We start from the raw sequence: 19,757 nt of genomic DNA, 5'->3' as shown, positions 1-19,757 counted from the left end.
TGTACAATTATCTATAGTTATATGGAGTGACATAAAGTCTGGAGTACTATAGCATGAATGCAACTTCACATGGCACTTCTTTGCATCTTATTCTTTGCATCTCATAAAATTATACAATGCAAAACCTGTGACAAAAAAATACGAGTTAAATAAAACGAAGAACAAAATGAAAAAGTGAATTAAATTACATGAAAAATACAAAAAACAATGAAACAATTTTTTTTGATAAATTTAGTTTGGTGAACTATAGTTACATGTAGCTATTTTCATTCTTGTTACGACATACGACTATATATGACTATATGTAGTCAACTATAGTCATATGTAGTTATGTTCATTCTTGTTACTACATGTGACTATATATGACTACATGTATATGACCACATGTGATTATATATGACTACATGCATATGACCACATGTGACTATATATTACTACATGTATATGACCACATGTGACTATATATGACTACATGTATATGACCACATGTGACTATATATGTATATAAATAAAATTCATCTACAAACGTTCACAATTGAATAATTTATTATAACACCGTATCGTGCTGGCATAATTTATTATAACACCGTATCGTTGAAAATCTAGGTAACTAGATAGATCATTCCAGAAAATACATCAGTCCAGCTATCATTACATGCTTTTTTTCTTGCCACACTAAACTGCTGCCTTAAAAGCCAAATTAGGTACAACAATTTAGACCAAAGACCAATGTTAAATGATTTTCCCAATCGAGTTCGAACTTCGAACCGGTAAGATAATTCCAATAAACATACAAATTTTACTGGATATTTTCTTTCAAAATAGTCCTCCTCGTAACATATAAAGCAGACACAACAATATTAAAAAAAAACATATACAATTATGTCTATGTATGTATGTATATACAAGAATGGTGAACGAACCTTCCCAAAAAAATGAAGTCATTCAACAGAATACACTGCCCCAGTACGGATTGCAAGCTCTCTTGACCAAAACCCCCAATAAACAAACAGTAAACAAAAAAAAAAAAAAAAAAGACGAGTCAAACTCAGTTCCGACAACATTGTAATTAATCGAAGAATCAGAGAAATCAAAGGTTAATTGTTATTAACTGAGACACTATATGACGACGAGGTGAAGACAACAAACCTCTCTGAAACCCTCCAACCAGAGAAGGGATGATTGCTTCAATTTAATTGTGAAATCGACCATTAAATCCCTTCTACTTGTTGTATCCATTAAAATAAATTTTAAAAAAAAACTCAAAATCGATAAAAAATTTCCCAGTTAGTAATTGGGATTTTGAGGAAATTTGAAGAATTTGAGCTGAGAAAACAAACAGACATGATATATATGCACATCACCAGCATATACTCCTTGTATAACTCATACATGACTACATGTTACTATATAGTAAAAATCATACATGACTACATGGTACTATATGTTACTATATAGTAAAAATCAATTAAACTTCATTAACACTTAATAGTTGAATATGTACCAACACTTATTATCAAACAACGAAGATAAATGAGAATCACAACAGCTACTACCACTATCCCCAATTGTTACCTAACCTAGTATTTCGATCCAAAAGTTATTCTGTTGACATATGGTCAACAATTTAACCAGGAGATTCGAATGAATTCATTTTCAGCTTAAAGGATTAGGAAACGTACTTTTCAAGTGCGACGGCGAGTTCGGAAGTAGCCGCTTTGGCTTCCTGATGAGTCGGAGCGCCTCTGACGACCACCCTCTGCTTGGTGACGGATTCGCATAATGTCGACTCCTCCTCTCCCCGGCGAAAATCCAGTCCTCTATCTCCGGAGACGCTGATTGCACGCCACCCAGAGACATCGATTTTACCGGCTTCACGTCTTCCACCAACGCACCATAGAAGAAATTTCCGATCGGTGGCGGAGAAGAACGGGTGGTGCTCCGACGACGTGAAGTCACGCAGACACCGCCGTCCCCACCGTGATTCCCGCAACCTTCGCCGCTGCTCTTATTGGGCTGCCTCCCATTATTTTTCAGATCTGGTTGTGGTTAATTGAGAAGAAAAAGAGAGTGTACGAGAGATGGAGAGAGGACTAATGTAACGTCGGGGTGTGGGTGAGAGAGAATGTTAGGGTTAGAGTCTATATTAAATTAAAATTAAAAGGGTAAAATGGGTATTTCAAGTTGTCCTGGGGTTCTCACTAATTAAGATCCAAATTTTGGGTTTTTGACTAGGAGATAAAAATACATAGGATCTATCCCTATATATTTTCAAAACTAGGGGGTTATTACTCATTTCCCCTAGTTTATAATTAGGTTTTAACACATTTTCTATTTTTTTCAGCAAATCGATCGTTTTTCCAAGTTTATTAAGGTATTTTGAGTTTGAATAGCACGTTAAAATCCCCATCCGAAGCATAACAGTCCGACGAACAAAACTCTTGAGCTATGCTCACGAATCACGTCAGGTTTCGGTGATCCGACGTCGTTTCGTCACTTAAAAATGAAATTTTGCTATTTTGAGAAAATTTTAGAAAAATCATATCAATTCGTTGAAACATTATATGAGGATTCCCTCAACTGAGTTGTTCCTGGAATTTGTGAATTCTATTAAAATTAGGTTTCAACTCATTTTCTATTTTTTCTTTAAAATTGTCCCCCTTTTTTTCCCTGTACATATGTGCAATTAATTGTAGGATTCAATTGCAGTGTTTTATCAATATCCACATATTGGCATCTCAACCTGAATAAATCGAAGATATATATAATCACTGGCGGAACTTTATAGGGCATGGGGGCGTTGACCCCCCAAGAAAAAAAATAGATATTTGGTACTAAATTTTTTGAATATTACTTTTGGCTCCCCAAAGTTTTTGTAAATATTTATCTGGATCCATTAATTTTTTTGTTTTTTCTCCAAGATCTTATATAAATTATAGATAAATATATCATATTTAATATAAAATATAAAATAAGATGGTTAAAACTTGTATTATTTTAAATAAAATTTATGAATATTACTTATTTTTGAATTTTTTTTATCTAACGCCTTAAAAAAGAAATGAGACCGTGCCATGAATCTCCGAAATATTAAGTGCAGTATATTATTAGAATAATTTGAATTAATTTAAATTTTTTTGTGATGATTAAAATATAATATATATATATAATATATATGATATTTTAATTAAAAATTAGTTATATAAACTTATTCTTTGCAATGTTTTGTGCACCTAAATTTTTTTTCGAGGCGCTGCCTCGAATCCCAAAATTTTAGTTAGCCCCTACATTTTAATCCTGGTTCCGCCCCTGTATATAATTGATTGGATCAATTAATTCTGCACGTCCATTCAAAAATATATCCCATGCAATGATCCGTATAATATACGTTTGAGACGACCTAAATTTTCACCACAATTCCAAGTCAAGCAATTAATTAATTAATTAATTAATTAATTAATTAAACAGTGACATATTGTAACAAGCCATTCAAGACCCGCAACCACTGCTTTTGTGACTTGTATTGGTCTTGCACCGAGTCATCTTTGGCCCGCATGCAACTCATTGACAGACTCAGCCAACATATATATATATATATATATATATATATATATATATATATATATATATATATATATATATATATATATATGGGTAAATTACAACTATCCCCCTGAGGTATGGTTGAATTACGAAAAACCCCCTCCTGTTTGGGTAATTATAACCACCCCTCGACTATAAATCTTCTTACACGTCCACCCTTGCAGTTTCAAATTTAGTGGAATCTTTGAGATTATATGGAATATTCTCGATTTTGGTACCCGTTTTATCCCATTCGCACTCCATGTTTTGAAGTAAAATGATCATAAAATGTGTTTTTTAGCTTGTATATATATCAGATTGTGGTGCATTAAAAACAGTATTTTTGCACAAAATGAGTACGAACTAGAGAACATGCCACGGAATCTAGATGATTATGTTGAATTTGACACCATAAAGGTGGAGGTGTAAAAAGATTCATAGTTGAGCAGATTGAATGTAATTGTCCAAACATGAGGGGTTTTTTCGTAATTTGACCATATCCCAGCGGTGGTTATAATTTCCCCTATCTATATATATCTCAGCTTTCGGATACAGCAGTCAGTTATATATTCCGATAATACAAACATGTCCGGCGGCAGCTTAGTTGAGATCGAAGCTACTAAGCTGTTCGAAGCTGCAATGGAAGGGGGTGTCAGTTCATTGCAAAAGCTGCTCTAGTTTACGATAAAATAGAACATGTGGACTTTCATTATAGTATAATATAAAAAAAATAACAAAAAGTGGCGATTTAAAAGTATATACTTTTAATTCAAACATTTGTAGTATATTGTGGAATAATGTAAGCCATAGTGTCATACCTAAATTGGTGCAACGTTGTTGTAGTCTGTACGCTGTCCTCCGCGAATTCCTTCCAGCTACACTCCCATACATATTCCGGTCAGCTCATATTATCCGCAATCAAAAGCACAACAAGTAATCGTTTCACATAGTCACCATCGGCCCACTCATTTGCCTCACTTGTGCCAGTTATGTACTCCTTATCGTCGTCTAACAGTCCCAGCGCAAATCACGCATTTTTAAAAGCACGTATATTTTGTAAATTTAAAAGATTAGAATATTATTAATATAGCAAATTATACTAAATAACTAATTATATTATCATAATACTAGTTTTCAAATTATGACAAATTTTATAAGGAAATGTTTTAATTTTTATTAATATTATAGAAATATGCATTAAATATGTTACCAAATAATAAATATTTATAATTAATGAGGATTGGGTATGCATAGAAAGTACATGGAATAATTAATTCCACGTAGGATATGTGTAGGATGCCACATAGATATGTCAAATTTTAATTTCTTAATCTATGTGGGTTTAAAATATCATTGATTTAAGTTAAATAAACTTATACTCCTTCTGTATTTAAAGTATTTCAAAATCTATGAATCTATTTAAATTCAATTTCGGAAATATACATATTAGTTTATAATTAGGTTTTAACTCATTTTCTATTTTTTCAGCAAAACGATCGTTTTCCCAAGTTTATTAAGTTTATTAAGGTATTTTGAGTTTTGAATAGCACGTTAAAATCCCCATCCGAAGCATAACAGTCCGACGAACAAACACTGCAATTTACAAACACCCCCTGAGGTATGGTCAATTTACAAACAAACCCCTCTTGTTTGGATAATTACATCTACCCCCTCAACTATGAATCTTCCTTAGATCTCCACACTTATGGTGTCAAATTCAACATAATCATCTAGATTTCGTATAATGTGCTCTAGTTTGTACTCGTTTTGTGTAAAAATATAGTTTCTGATGCACCACAATCTGATATATACAAGCCAAAAAACACATATTATGATCATCTTGCTTCAAAATGTAGAGTTCGAATGGGATAAAACGGGTACAAAAGTGATAATATTCCATATAATCTCGAAGATTCCACTAAATTTGAGGAGTTGAGGGGTGGTATATATATATATATATATATATATATATATATATATATATATATATATATATATATATATATATATATATATATATATATATATATATATATATATTGTCTAGTCTATTTTACTGAATTTATTCAAGAGACGATATAATTCATTGGATGAATTAATTTAGCACGTCGATTCAAAATATATCCCATGCAATGATCCATATAATATACGTTTGAGACGATAATTTAGCACGTCCATTCAAAACGTATCCCATGCAATTATCCGTATAAGACGACCTAAATTATCACCACAATTCCAAGTCAAGCAATTAATTAATTAAACAGTGACATATAGCAACTCATTCAAGACGACCCTCAACCCACTGCTTTTGTGACTTGTATTGGTCTTGCACCGAGTCATCGATCTTTGGCCGCATGCAACTCATTGATTGATATATATATATATATATGGGTAAATTACGAACATCCCCTAAGGTATGGTTAAATTACGAAAACTTATAAATCTTCTTATACGTCCGCCTTTGCGGTTTCAAATTTAGTGGAATCCTCTAGATTATATGGAATATTCTCGATTTTGTACCCATTTTATCCCATTCGAGCTCCACATTTTGAAGCAAAATGATCATAAAATGTGTTTTTTGGTTTGTATATATCAGATTGTGGTGCATCAGAAACTGTATTTTGGCACAAAACGAGTACGAATTAGAGAACATGCCATGGGATCTAGATGATTATGTTGAATTTGACACCACAAGGGTGGAGGTGTAAGAAGATTCATATATAGTTGAGGATCAGATGTAATTATCGAAACATGAGAGATTTTTTTCGTAATTTGACCATACATCATCGGTAGTTGTAATATACCCTATATATATATATATCTCACCTTTCGGATACAACAGTCAATTATATATTCCAATAATACAAACATGTCCGGCGGCAGCTTAGTTGAGATCGAAGCGACTAAGCTGTTCGAAGCTGCAATGGAAGGGAGTGTCGGTTCATTGCAAAAGTTGCTCAACGAAGATCCACTGATTCTTGATCGATTTTCAGTTAACTGCTTCTCGGACACTCCTCTTCATGTGGCAGCCATGTTGGGCCACGTCGATTTCGTGAAGGAAATCGTACGCGCGAGACCTCATCTCATAAACGAGTCGAACTCCCACCGATCGTCGCCTCTTCATTTAGCTTCGGCTGGAGGCCACCTGGATGTGGTCAAGGCCATACTATCGGTCGGTGATCATAGATCGTGCCTCGCCCGCGACAGAAACGGGCTAACCCCTGTTCATCTAGCGGCACTCAAAGGCCATATCGAAGTCATGAAGACGCTGCTTCGGGCGAAGCCCGAAGCAGCACAAGTGGCGACGGAGTACGGCCGTCGAGAAGAAAACATCCTTCATTTGTGTGTCAAACACTACCGGCTAGAGCCACTGAAGCTCCTGGTGACGACTGCTTTAGCCCATCCTCTGTTCATCAACTCGAAAGACAGTGACGGAAACACTCTCCTTCATTTAGCCGTCGCGGATAAGCAAGTCGAGGTACATGTAATATATACAGTTAAACCTCTATAAATTAATACACTTGGGACCATCGAAATTTCATTAATTTAGCGGAACATTAACTTATCGATAAATTAATTAATAACTTATTAATTTATGAAATTACTTTTATTATTATTTTCAATAAATACATTTATTTTAATTTTTTTATGTGTATATTATTCATTGTACAATTCGTTCAATGCACTATAGAGCCCGTTTCACGGACGATTTATTTTGAGTTTTGAGAAAACTATACCGAAAGTTATACCTATGTTAAGAAAAGTGAGGGGCGGGATTGATGGTAATGTGAACTTCAATAAGAAACAAACGACAATTAAATTATATTGTGTTAAGCCTTCATAGATCTATAAAATATGTACTGTACCATGTAATTTAAAAATTATTTTTATGCATTATTAATTTATATATATTATATGTGGTTTCTTAAAATTTTCGAATGTGTATTATCTTATAAATTTAACAATTTATTAATTTAGGACGTTGCCCCCGAGTCGGGACCGGAAAATTTTATTATTTAAGTAAGGTTATTAATTTATCGAGGTTCTAATATATATATATATATATATATATATATATATATATATATATATATATATATATATATATATATATATATATATATATATATATAACCTCGATAAATTAATAAACTCGTTTAAATAATATGTTTCCACGTCTCAACTTGAAGACACATGTGTTAAAAGATATATCGTTAAATTAATATTTCGATAAATTAATAGAATTTGGTTGATTTTGATATTAATTTATAGAGGTTTATAGTATATCTCCATTAACCGAGTTATTAATTTAAAGTTGTTGAAAACGATCTTACTTTAAAACAGACGATCAACTTCTTGTTGAGTGTGCCTGCATTTGAAGTGAATGCGCTGAACCTCGACGGGGAGACAGCGGTGGACGTTTTGATTCAAAGCCGCCGGGATGTCCGAGACACGGAAATCGAAGAGTCGCTTAAAAAAGGCGGAGGGATCGGAAACCTGGAGAGAAATGCGCCGCCACTACGACATATGAACTACAGTACTCTTTATTCATCCTCGACAAAAATGCGGAAGAAAGACAACACCTGGAACGGGATGCTCAAGCAGCAATCCGAATGGCTGGAGAGGAAGAAAGACTCATTAATGATCGTGGCTTCACTAATAGCAACAATGGCTTTTCAAGTTGGAGTCAACCCCCCAGGCGGCGTCTGGCAAGACGATAAACCACCAGTCGACCCTCAAAAAAACCCCGCGGATTTTTGGGCGGGGTTTTCTGTATACGCAAGTAAGTACCCGGAGGGGTACCCGAGATTCTATATGATCAACACGATAAGCTTCATTGCGTCTCTGAGCATTATATTGCTCCTGATGAGTGGATTGCCGATAAGGCGCAGATTCTTTATGTGGATTCCGATGGTGATCACGTGGATCGCGATCACGGCTATTGCACTCACTTATCTTGTCTCTATAACCGTGTTGACGCCCGATACAAACACAACTTTAGATAGTGTGATAGGATCTGTTATACTGGTGTGGATCGGCTTGATGGCTCTCGTCCTCGTTGGCCATACAGTTCGTTTGATAGTGAGGATGGTTAAAAAGACGAGGAAGACGTTTCGGGGGAGGAGTGCTGCAGCAACAAGTTCGACACTTCTTGAGGAATAATGTTCTGCTGCTGTTGTTGTTGTTGTTGTTGTTGTTGTATTTTATTTTATTTTTTTGGTTTGTTTTATCTTTCTTTCTCTTATGTTTTGATTTGTGTAGTTGTTTCAATGTGTTGGTGTTGCTAAAGTACATCTTTTTTTTTTTTTTTTTTTTTTTTTTTTTGTTTTATTGTTTGGAGTTAATTGTATTTACTATCCTTTGTGAAAGTTGCAAATGTGCTTCTCCCTCGTGATAAATAAATAAATAAATAACTATTAAATACCCCCATATACTTATTTTTAGACGGTACATTCGACTCATTTATCTTTTTTCCCGTTGACTTATTGTGAAAAGACTGAAATACCTCGGGAGGTTTTTGCGAACAAGAAAGTCACCTCCGTTAAATATGTAATTTTTAAAAATTATGGGATCAAATTGAATTTCTGAAAAATTGCAGAAACTTAAAGAGGATAAATTGCAATTTTCAAAATTTTAATCAAATATTAAATAATGGGACTGAATTGCAATTTCCCAGAAAAAAAAAAATTAAACCCAGCTTTAAAGATTTTAATTTTATAAATATATTACTAATCTCATTCAACCAAAAGCATAAGTTGTTAGTGAAATGTATCATTTAATATTAATATCTCGAATAATGGCTATCGTGTTCTTCCAGCCCTAAAGAAAACCCTCGAGTAATTTTGACGAGGGTTGGGTTGGTGATGAAGATGACGAGGAAAGATGATCTGAAATATTCTAAATTGGAAGATAAAAAACACCAAAGAGTCCCCATTATACTATACTAGGGGTGTAAATTGGAACGAATATTCTAAATTTTGTCGATTCCGAACAAGATTGGAAATATGTTCAATACAAATTTATCGGCATTATATCGGAAATATATTCAATACAAACAAGATCTGCAGAGCCTTTATCAACACAGGATATAAACAAGAAAAAACATATGAATGGCTATACATATATAATATAAACAACAATCAAAAAAAAAATAAAAAAAAAAAAATAGAACAAATGGAAGCACACTCAATTGTTAGTTATCACAGCTCCATTTTGATGTAGGCACACAACTGATATAGTGGCACCACCCACATTTATCATTCCCATTTTCTCCCTTAAACAGCATCACCAATCCCACCGTTAATCTACAAATTGTAAAAAACACGAAATAAATTTTAGTTTTCGACATTAACGAAACATATATAGTAACTTCATAAGAGAGATATACGATAAAAGCTTACCCCGCAATAAACAAAATAGTTGCGGTAATCCATAAAATGAGTTGGTGGGCCATGTACTTGGACTTGAGTCGAGTATCGGATGGGCGATTTCGACTTCCCGACCAACCATACTGGGGTCGGATTAGTAATGCAAAGCCGAGTAAAAACCCACTTACAAAACCTCCAATGTGTGCGAAGTTGTCTACGTGTGGAAGAATTCCAACGGCCAAGTTAATTGCAATTATCACAATTAGAGTAAACAGAGCTGCCACCTAAACAAGAACACGAAAAATAGTAATAATGAGTTGAAAAGAAAAATGTATTTTGAATTTCTCGAAAATGAAAACAAATCAAGAGACTCTTATGTTTATGTAGCTAGTACGTAAATAGAATCCTGCAGAAATCTTATACTAGGGCTTCGTTTGGTCCCAAGATTAAATAATCTAATGAAAATCCAACGAGATTGGAATAACTTTTCCCCAATTGCAGACCGGCCCGGAAAGTTATTTTACTAACAAAACATCCTAGGGGTGGAAAACGGACGGTTCGGATTGGAATTACTACTTTCGGAAAAATTCCGATGATTTTTTGGAAGTGAAAAACTAAATCCAATTCCTTTCCAAAAAAAAAAAATTAAAATTGGAATTAAAAAAACTTGTTCCAAAATTGGAAATTTTCGAATCCAAATCGGCAGATTCCTGAAATTCTAATTTAAGTCACCTAAAATATAAAATGAACAATAATATATTGATATTAGAAGTGCAAGAATCGGCAGCATTTACCTTATTTGTATAAATTGTCCAGTTGGTAAGTAACTCGGCTAACATTGCTCCAAGAAGTCCGAAGAGAGCACCAGAAGCTCCAACAGAGATACTACTCCGAATAAATAGGGCAGATAGTACGCTTCCACCGATTCCCGACAATAAGTAAATAACCCCGACTCGTACTGCAAATAGCACAATTCAAAAAAAACCAAAAGTGTGAGAATTAAGATAACAAAACGAAACTTCCATCAAGTACATGAACGATAAGCACTGTAGATTAAATTCTTGAAAACGGATATAGCCTATAGGGATTCTTGAAAATAGCTGTCAGTGCAGGCTCGGAATTGAATACGTTTTATAGTGTTACAAATGCTGAATTTATTATGTAAACATCCCTTATATTTATAGATCGAGATTATTGTTACCGAATCCAAATTGTTGCTCGAGACGAACTCCGATAAACACCAAGCTTATCATGTTTGCAAGTAAGTGAATAACACCAGCGTGCAGCCAGATACAAGATACGAGCCTCCATGCTTGGTGTTGGTGCACGATTTTGTCCCATTGGAGTGCTCCTAGTTTTTCCAATCTGCAAAACGCATACGTAAGGCCTGTTAATTTTATTTAATTCTTCTAATAGAAATATGATAAAATTTCATTTGGGCATCAAGAAAATGAACGAAGTCCAACAAATTAGAATGAACAAGGAAGCCAAAAATCTTTACAATATCGTAAATCCAAAATTTTCGCATGAAAAAAAAAAATTCGGAAAACACGAAATTCAGAAGCAAATTCTCAGAAAAAAAAACCAAGTATCTCAATCAAATCAAAACAGCAAGACACTAATAAAAAAAATACCCACATAATAAACTACAAACAAGGTCAACCCAAAGGCCAAAGCAAAAAGTCAACGGAGCTTGTTCACAAACCATGATCATCCAAACACATAAACTAGCAAAAGAATAAAGAATCTACAAATCAAACAAACAAACCTCACTCAGACATATCATCAAACAGAATGCGGACGTTCTGAAAAATCATCAAACTAACGAAAAATCAGATAAAAGAATGGGGAAACCTTACGCAGAAGAAGAAGGGCCGAACAGAGGGTTTTCTCTAACCGGCTGAAAAGAGAACCTCCTAAGAAACTTAGCCACACAACCGCCATTACCACCACCGCGAACCGTATTATTATTAATATTCTTGGGACAGTCGTTGACGAACATGATCAAAACAAACATGGCGACATTCGCGACAACAATCATGGGCACAAGCCAAGAAGTCCACTGGCTGTCGGAATACTCTTCGCCGTACGTGCCACCTGTCGCCGCGTAGTAGCTCTGGTTGTTTCTGTTCTTCGCCGATTTCCCTCTCTCCACATCGCCGCTACCCATCATTTTCTTTAAACTTGTTTGTGTATTATGTATGCGTATGATTTTGTTTACAGTCTGTGTACTTAGTTTCCTTCTATTTATGTAAGGGGTGGAGTAGCTTCTGAGGAATTCAAGAATTGGAGTAGAGAGAGAGAGTTTAGTTTTGTTAATTTGAATGGGTTTTATTTGAAGATTTCTTTTGAGTTGCTTGTCTCTCTATTTTCATTTTTATTTTTTGAATTACGGTAGAAATTAAATTAATATTCCATGAATTAATAAATTAAAGATTTGTTTAGTAGTTGCATGATTGAGATGCTTACTTCAAAAGACAATTTCTTTATACGAATAAAATAACAAAAATTAAAGATATTATTTTTGACGCGTAAAATATAATTTTATAATTGTGAGTTGTTAATTAATTAGCATCTTATTGCTTTTATTATACTATTATCATTATAATCATTATGCGACATTCAATAAACTTGTAAATTTATTTGAACAGTTCTTGGAGCTATAACGTTGACTTCATTACAATATTGCAACTAGGATTTTACTTTCTATATATATTACATTTGGACCATTTCAATCAAGTTCAACTTTTTTTTTTTTTTTTGTAATTATATTTAATTTTAAAATAACTATTTTATAAATATACATGCAAAGATACATATTTTGGTAATGACAAGGACAATTCTCATCTGTCTAAATAATGTGACTTTAACTCAAAGATGTTACAGGTGAACGAGTTCTTGTATTCTAAGAGACACACACACACACACACACATATATATATATATATTCAACTAAGAATGATTTTTTATTTATTTTTTACATATAAATCAGTTAGGTAAGAGACAATAAACCTTACACTGCAGAAATACCTTACAAGAAATACCTTAATAAGCGGCCACAACATTCGATTATGACTCGACCAACTCTCGAGCCTCCACTGCAGAGGCCATACTAACAGAAAAGATTAGTAAACATAATTTTATAATTTTAGGGAAGAGTGGAAATTTTGCAAAATCGAGTCGAATATTGCCCATACGTTCAACTTGTAGTCTTGCAAATGCAACTCAAACAAAAGTTTTAAGGTTGCATAAATTAAAGAACTGTAACAGTTTATGCATCAAATAGCTTGCACTTCAAGAAAACGATTTACGATGATGTTAACAAATAAACATCCACAATTCATTCGATCTCAAAACATAACATCTCAACAAACTAGGCAAATATATCTACGGTGCATAATGCATATGACGACTAAAACATCACTCACTGTTCCATTATTCAGTTAATTAAGCAGCTTTGGCTGTTTCGCGAACGATCGCAAATTTCGCCAGCAAACCACACAGCTGAAGATACGAACCAACTCCATCACAAATCCTCATATGGGCAAATCCAGTTTCCTGCAAATTCATCGAAAAAAATATAAAAATTAAATATTTTTTAACTCGATTTCAAAAGAATTAAAAAGAAAGAGACGCCAAGTGAAAAACCTTCATGAATTCCAACTTCAAATACTCTGCCATGTCGTAGTTCTTGATGATACGGAAAAGGGTAGTGATTATATCAGTTGGAGAATAGCCCATATCGTAAAGCTGCTTCATTCCAGCACATGCATCGTCAAATTTCCCGTCGATTACTTGGCGTACCATGTTCTTCACATGCAAAGGATGGGGCTGGTCACATACCTGGCCACCGAACAAATATCAAACAGTATTACGGCATTGGAGTTTCGAAAGTTGGTATATACCGAGAAAAGGTGTTTGAGTGCAAGTGTTTTAACCTTGAAAACGTTTTCTTGACTGACGAATCCAAATCCACTGTTTGTGGCTTGCAGGTTATTCAAAGCTTGCCTCATATCACCATCGGCGGTGAAAATAATTGCTTCAAGACCTTCTGGAACATAAGGTACCTACATCGATCGATATAAACTATATCAGGTTTGGACCGATATAAGCAGAATTCCAAATTTAGTCAGTCAATATGAAAATACATGGGCTGCGCGAAATGGTATGAAGTCTCGCAACAAGAGAATTCGGCCTGCTCGAACTATTTGGAGAGTCAGTAAGCAAGCGTATACATGTAATTTCGGGCAAGAATTACTACCAGAGGACATATGCATATACATGAACTTGCTAAGTGGCTAAATTTGCCACCAACTGAAGCAGATGCTGCACCACTATTATATGCCTAATGCACTTTATTTTCGTATTTCCTTCTAAGTTGAAGATAAGAAGCACGGAATAGAGGTCATATTTGCGGATATTAGAACGATCACAAACAGAATGCAAATATTTGTATTTTTCACTCATTCTGAAAACATTTAAGATAACATGTTATAGATGAAGTGGTTGGCCAATAAGAACTCTCCACCTTCGAACTAAATATCCATGATATCAGAAATGCTGTAAGAATATGCTAAAATCTTAAAGATAATATTAATCTCGGGATGCATGAGTCACGAAATAAGCCAGATAATCAAGAAAGTATAATATTGCAAAAACAAGTTTATTATTCAGAAACAGATAGCATGCCCACCTTTTCTGCTGCAACGACCACCATGAGACGTCCAAGAATCTCCTGATCGGATAATCTAGAAAAACGGACAAGGGCACATCTACTCTGTATAGGCTCAATAATCTTTGCAGATGTGTTGCAAGCCAGTCCAAAACGTGTCGAACTTGAGTATATCTCCATCGTCCTCCTCAACGCTTGTTGAGCTCCAGATGTCATGCTAATTTACAAACATGGTTACATAAAAAAAAAACACTTATGCAACAGATATAAGGAAACGATTTAAAATTAAGAATACTGTTACATATACAAAATGCAATATATATATATATATATATATATATATATATATATATATATATATATATATATATATATATATATAAAGAACATTTAAGCTAAGATCACCTGTCAGCCTCATCCAGAATTACTATTTTGTGCCTTCCGGGGGGCAACGTGACTTTTTTCTGAGCAAACATCTTTATTTTGTTTCTCACAACATCAATTCCTCTGGAGAAGAATGTGTAGCATATTAATATAAACAAAAGAGACAGCAAACTAGCAAAAATCAAAGTGATGACATTATTTACGAACCTATCATCTGACGCATTCAGCTCTAAAACCGCCTCTCTGTAATTTGGTCCTAGAAGTTCATGAGCTAGGGCCAATATACTAGTAGTCTTACCGGTTCCAGGAGGACCCTGCAAAAAGTATCCAAGAATTAACGCCATGCAAAATAGTATATATTAGAAAAACATGTTTAATTTCTTAGATCACTTAAACATGGAAATGTATAGAAAAGGATTTAGTCTTAATTGTTGGAACATCTCTATTCGTTAGGTGCATGGGAAGTCAGTAGAAAGATGTACGTACACAATAAAAGAACATCAATTTATGGGCCAAATCAAATTTTCATACAGATTCCAGAATTGTCCCCTCGAAATTTACATTGACTGGAATACCGAATACTAGACAACAGACAATGGTCAGCTTGGGAGGTACTTGATTGTCAATACAAATGAATTGCATTTCGCGAGAAAATATCTTGGTAAACTTAAACAATTCACTAAAAAGTAGACACTAAATTTTGATCCATCGAAATAAAACCGGGAAATAAGCACCAATATCTAAACAAATCGAAGTCCCAATTATGCAAGGGTATTAATTAGCTCAACCCTTACAAGCAACCAAACCAAAAGACTCAACACTTGAGGAGAAAAAGGAACATCAGAATGTACAAGTGCTAAAGCATAAATTACGACTCCGAGATGCAGTAGCGTGAACAATTAACAACCCCTAAACAAAAACCCCAATTCAAAACCTACTCTCAATTTTGGCGGCATACTTTCTCCGATATCAATTTTCTAGCAAATCAAAAAACTAAAATTACATAATAAACAAAGCAAAATTGAGCAAAACTGAAATTAAAAAAAGAAGGGGAAAAAGATTACGGCGAGGATAAGATTAGGCATGTTGCCGTCGCGAGCAATGACGTGGAGCCTAGATACGGCGTCCTCATTCCCCACAATATCCGCCACCTTGGAGGGCCTATACTTCTCCACCCATGGTATCTCCGGTCCCGCCACCGCCACCGCCGGAGATGAAGAAGAAGCCATGACCGATTTCTCTGTACCTTCGAAGGTGCCCTAATAGTGAAAGGGGCGGGAGTTTTTTTTTCTTTTTTGCTTTTTCTCCTTTACTTTTAAATTACATTTTGATAGAAACTTTGAGGGTATAATTGTCCATGGACAATCATGTGTGATTTTTTTTTTAAATATATTACTATAGTTTGGCAAATTATATATCACTCCTAATAGATTTTGTTATTCTAAAATCCAAAATTGAAATTGGTGGAAAATTGAATTGCGTTACATATATGTATATACATTATACCATATTGTAATTTTAATTGGCTTAATTCCATTTTGCACCCTTCAAATATAATTGCTTGCACTTTGCACCCTCAAAAGAAATGAATAGCACTTTACACCCTCTGAACACAATAAATCATGCATAATGCAGCTCGAATGAATTTTTAAAGCTAACGAATGTAATTTCATATCATGCCAAAAAATTATATTCACCAATCCTTTCGAAACTAGAAAGTGAAAAAATTAAAATACATCTTTCATCAACATATTTAAAAAGTATATCTTTAATCACAAATTAAAAAAAAAAATCCTTAAACTATTTCGTTATCAAGTTATTTAAAAATTATATTTTTTTTCCAAACAGTTGTACCAAATATTTTCACTATCTGCGATAAAAAAATCCATCAAACGAATAATTTCATGATCGAGAAAATTTGATTTTCATTTTTTGAAATAAAATAAAGTTTTTCACTTATTGTGTGTGATTTTTATTTCCGCACTTTGTAAGCTGGAAATTAGGTAGCACGTAGAAGAAAAATAACAATTTAATTTGTTATTATATACTCTCTATTTGAAAAAAACCAACAAAATATGACCTTGTTCGCATTAAGTTTTTAATATATGCAATTTCAGGTGCAATGTAAATGATTTATTATATTTTAAGGATATAAAGTACTACTAATTTATTTTAAGGGTGCAAGGTGATATTAAGCCAATTTTAATGGGGCAATTCGGCAGATTCAATCAAAAAAGTAAGCAAAAAATTGTGGTTACACATATGTATATACTACATTGGGGATCCAATTGGGATGAATAAATTTTTGGGCCCAACCCATGTGGTCCAACTAACTATTACATAAAAAGTGCAGAGCCGACAAAAATTCTTTAAATTCAGTTAAAAAAAATATCTTTCAAACACATCATAATTAAGGTAAATGATATTTACTATTTAAACTCTTATGAGATCTAATTAATTTGTTTTACTAGAAAATTGTTTCGACGATTAATCCACGACTTAGTTCACGTTGATTGTAACAAGCATAGCACTTGGAGAAATAGTCTCCCTCTTTACACGACCATGTATCAATCTCCAAGTTGATCACTAGCTCGCGTGGACTAGCGCATCTCACGTTCTGTATTACTTTACGAATATTTTCAGCATCTCAAGAAACTCGGCATGTGATCGATGACTTGTTATTACAACAACTATATGATGGACACGTATATGCATTTAAAATGTGATGCACTTTCTGATTTTCGCCGATTCGGTCCGAAAATTGTCGTTTTTGGAATATTTTTTTTTTTTTTTTAATTTTGCATTTCAAAATTCTGAGATTCGATTTTTCCGGAATTATATGGATCGCAACTGGAATATATATATGAGATTCCAATTTCCAATTCGATTTTAACTTCCGAAAATAATTTCAAGAAATCTGATTTTTTTTTCGGAGTATCACACTTAAAATATCAATATCATTAGGTATATTATATTTTAGGTGAACTCAATTTTCAAATTTCCGAATTTGGCCCATTTTGACCCTAATTTTTTTGAATTTGTAATGAGTTTTTTTTATACCAATTTTCGAATCACCAAGATTGTGTGTCTGGTGAGAAATATATGAATTAATCAATGAACGTTGTCCACACATTTAATATTTTCAACTATTTAAAATTCATTATTTATGCATAATATTGTCACGTGGCATTCAATTTAGCTGCTTCAAGTTGCATTATAAAGTTAATTTAAAGAGATACAATTTATCCGTAGTTTGAATTTTGTCAAAATCAAGCTAGAAAAGAGTCAAAATCAAAGCGATATTAATAAAATTAAAACGACATTTAATATTTCAGAATATAAACTTATATGAATCCATTAAAATATATACCCTCTATTTTTTTTTTCTAACACCTTTTTACAATGGAGTATGGACACTTAAGCAACCACATGTGCAATGCAATAAAATGTATTAATAGATAATTAGATACTCATGATTCTATGACAGTGCTACATAACTAATTAATTAATTACCAATTAATGTAGTCCCATGTTACCTACCTGAAAACAAATTTATAAGTGGGACTCTATTAATTAAGTAATTATCTCAATTGGGAATTTGTTTAGTAATTAGATGTCACGCTAAAACCTAATTTAATGACGAGGACTTTTTTATTAATTATTACAATACAATAATATAGCTGTGATAATGATACTTTGGATTTGACTACCACCAAAACGACAACGTGCTGGGTTTCAAGTAGATCTATCAAAAAAATTAAATGGCTATAAATGTAGACAACAAACTATTGTCACAACTACATTTTTGAAAACCTAATTTTTTCTATATTTTGAAGTTTTTTCTTTTCTTCATAAAATTGTAAATGAAGCAACAATTATCGACTTGGAATGTCGAGTTGTGAAACCCGAAAATGCACACTTTAGATTTTATTTACGAAATTGAGGGGTGTTTTTTTTTTTTGGATTAAATTTAGTTAATTGTGTAATTTGATTTGTTTCGTTTATACAAGAACAAGTACATTAATTTGAAGACGTTTGAATTAGTAGATCACGGTTATTACTTTACTACAAATTATTGTTTTACTACAAATTATTGTTTGAATTAGTAGATCACGGTTATTACTTTACTACAAATTATTGTTTTAAATAGTAAAAAATAGTTAATTAAGTCTCGGAGGCAATTGTCGAGCATTATTGTATGCCCTTACACGACAATTGTTATGCCGTGACGAGGGTAGTATTAAATCATGGCTTTCTTTTACCTTCTTTGGGTTTGATCGTAGGCCGATTTAGCAGTTATCCCGGCAAAATATATAGTTTTCATCCTTCAAGTTTGCACGAATTTCATGTTCGGTCCTTCATGTTAAAAAAAAAAGACCTTTGGCTCCTTATATTTAAAAAAAATTCAATATTTTTAGTCACTTCCATCAATTTTCCGTTACTACTAACGAAATCAAGCATCTGTCAACTGTCCAACACTACCTTAACTAACAGACTAACGGCAAAGTTACGAAAAATGACCAAAAATGTTAAATTATTGAAACATGAGGATCAAATGTGTTTTTTCTGAATATAGGGGACCAAATGTAAAACTGATGCAAATTTGAGGGCTGGAAAATAATTTTCCCCGTTACCCCTGTCGTAAGCAGACATGAATCCCGAATAAAAGTTTCTGCAATATTTATTTTTTAACTATTATATAATTTCCTGTATATTAGTATATATTAAAATAAAAATATATATTAAATATT

General features: G+C 33.3%; 3 protein-coding genes across 3 annotated transcripts; 1 reads left to right on the top strand and 2 right to left on the bottom strand.

Moving 5' to 3' along the window:
• Positions 1-6,423: 6,423 nt before the first annotated feature.
• On the top strand, positions 6,424-9,012 carry LOC105956151 (uncharacterized). The gene is made up of 2 exons (XM_012979990.2): positions 6,424-7,060; positions 7,927-9,012. Exons 1-2 carry the CDS (start codon positions 6,452-6,454, stop codon positions 8,743-8,745), a joined length of 1,428 nt encoding a protein of 475 aa, XP_012835444.2. The 5' UTR covers positions 6,424-6,451; the 3' UTR covers positions 8,746-9,012.
• Positions 9,013-9,586: 574 nt separating this feature from the next.
• LOC105956178 (RHOMBOID-like protein 2) lies at positions 9,587-12,353 on the bottom strand. The gene is made up of 5 exons (XM_012980016.2): positions 11,810-12,353; positions 11,152-11,315; positions 10,745-10,908; positions 9,984-10,234; positions 9,587-9,887 (listed from the first exon to the last, which is right to left on the bottom strand). Exons 1-5 carry the CDS (start codon positions 12,121-12,123, stop codon positions 9,776-9,778), a joined length of 1,005 nt encoding a protein of 334 aa, XP_012835470.2. The 5' UTR covers positions 12,124-12,353; the 3' UTR covers positions 9,587-9,775.
• An 867-nt stretch (positions 12,354-13,220) lies between these two features.
• Positions 13,221-16,371, bottom strand: RFC2 (replication factor C 2). Its single transcript, XM_012979989.2, has 7 exons — positions 16,071-16,371; positions 15,214-15,320; positions 15,028-15,129; positions 14,644-14,839; positions 13,889-14,017; positions 13,599-13,793; positions 13,221-13,508 (listed from the first exon to the last, which is right to left on the bottom strand). The coding sequence occupies exons 1-7, from the start codon at positions 16,233-16,235 to the stop codon at positions 13,398-13,400; spliced, it is 1,005 nt and encodes a 334-aa protein (XP_012835443.2). The 5' UTR covers positions 16,236-16,371; the 3' UTR covers positions 13,221-13,397.
• Between the last annotated feature and the right edge of the window lie 3,386 nt (positions 16,372-19,757).

This window comes from Erythranthe guttata, chromosome 1, assembly GCF_056151865.1.
Source record: "Erythranthe guttata isolate IM_541 chromosome 1, IM_541, whole genome shotgun sequence".
NCBI classification, from domain to species: Eukaryota; Viridiplantae; Streptophyta; class Magnoliopsida; order Lamiales; family Phrymaceae; genus Erythranthe; species Erythranthe guttata.
This window is presented reverse-complemented; position numbering and strand designations above follow the sequence as displayed.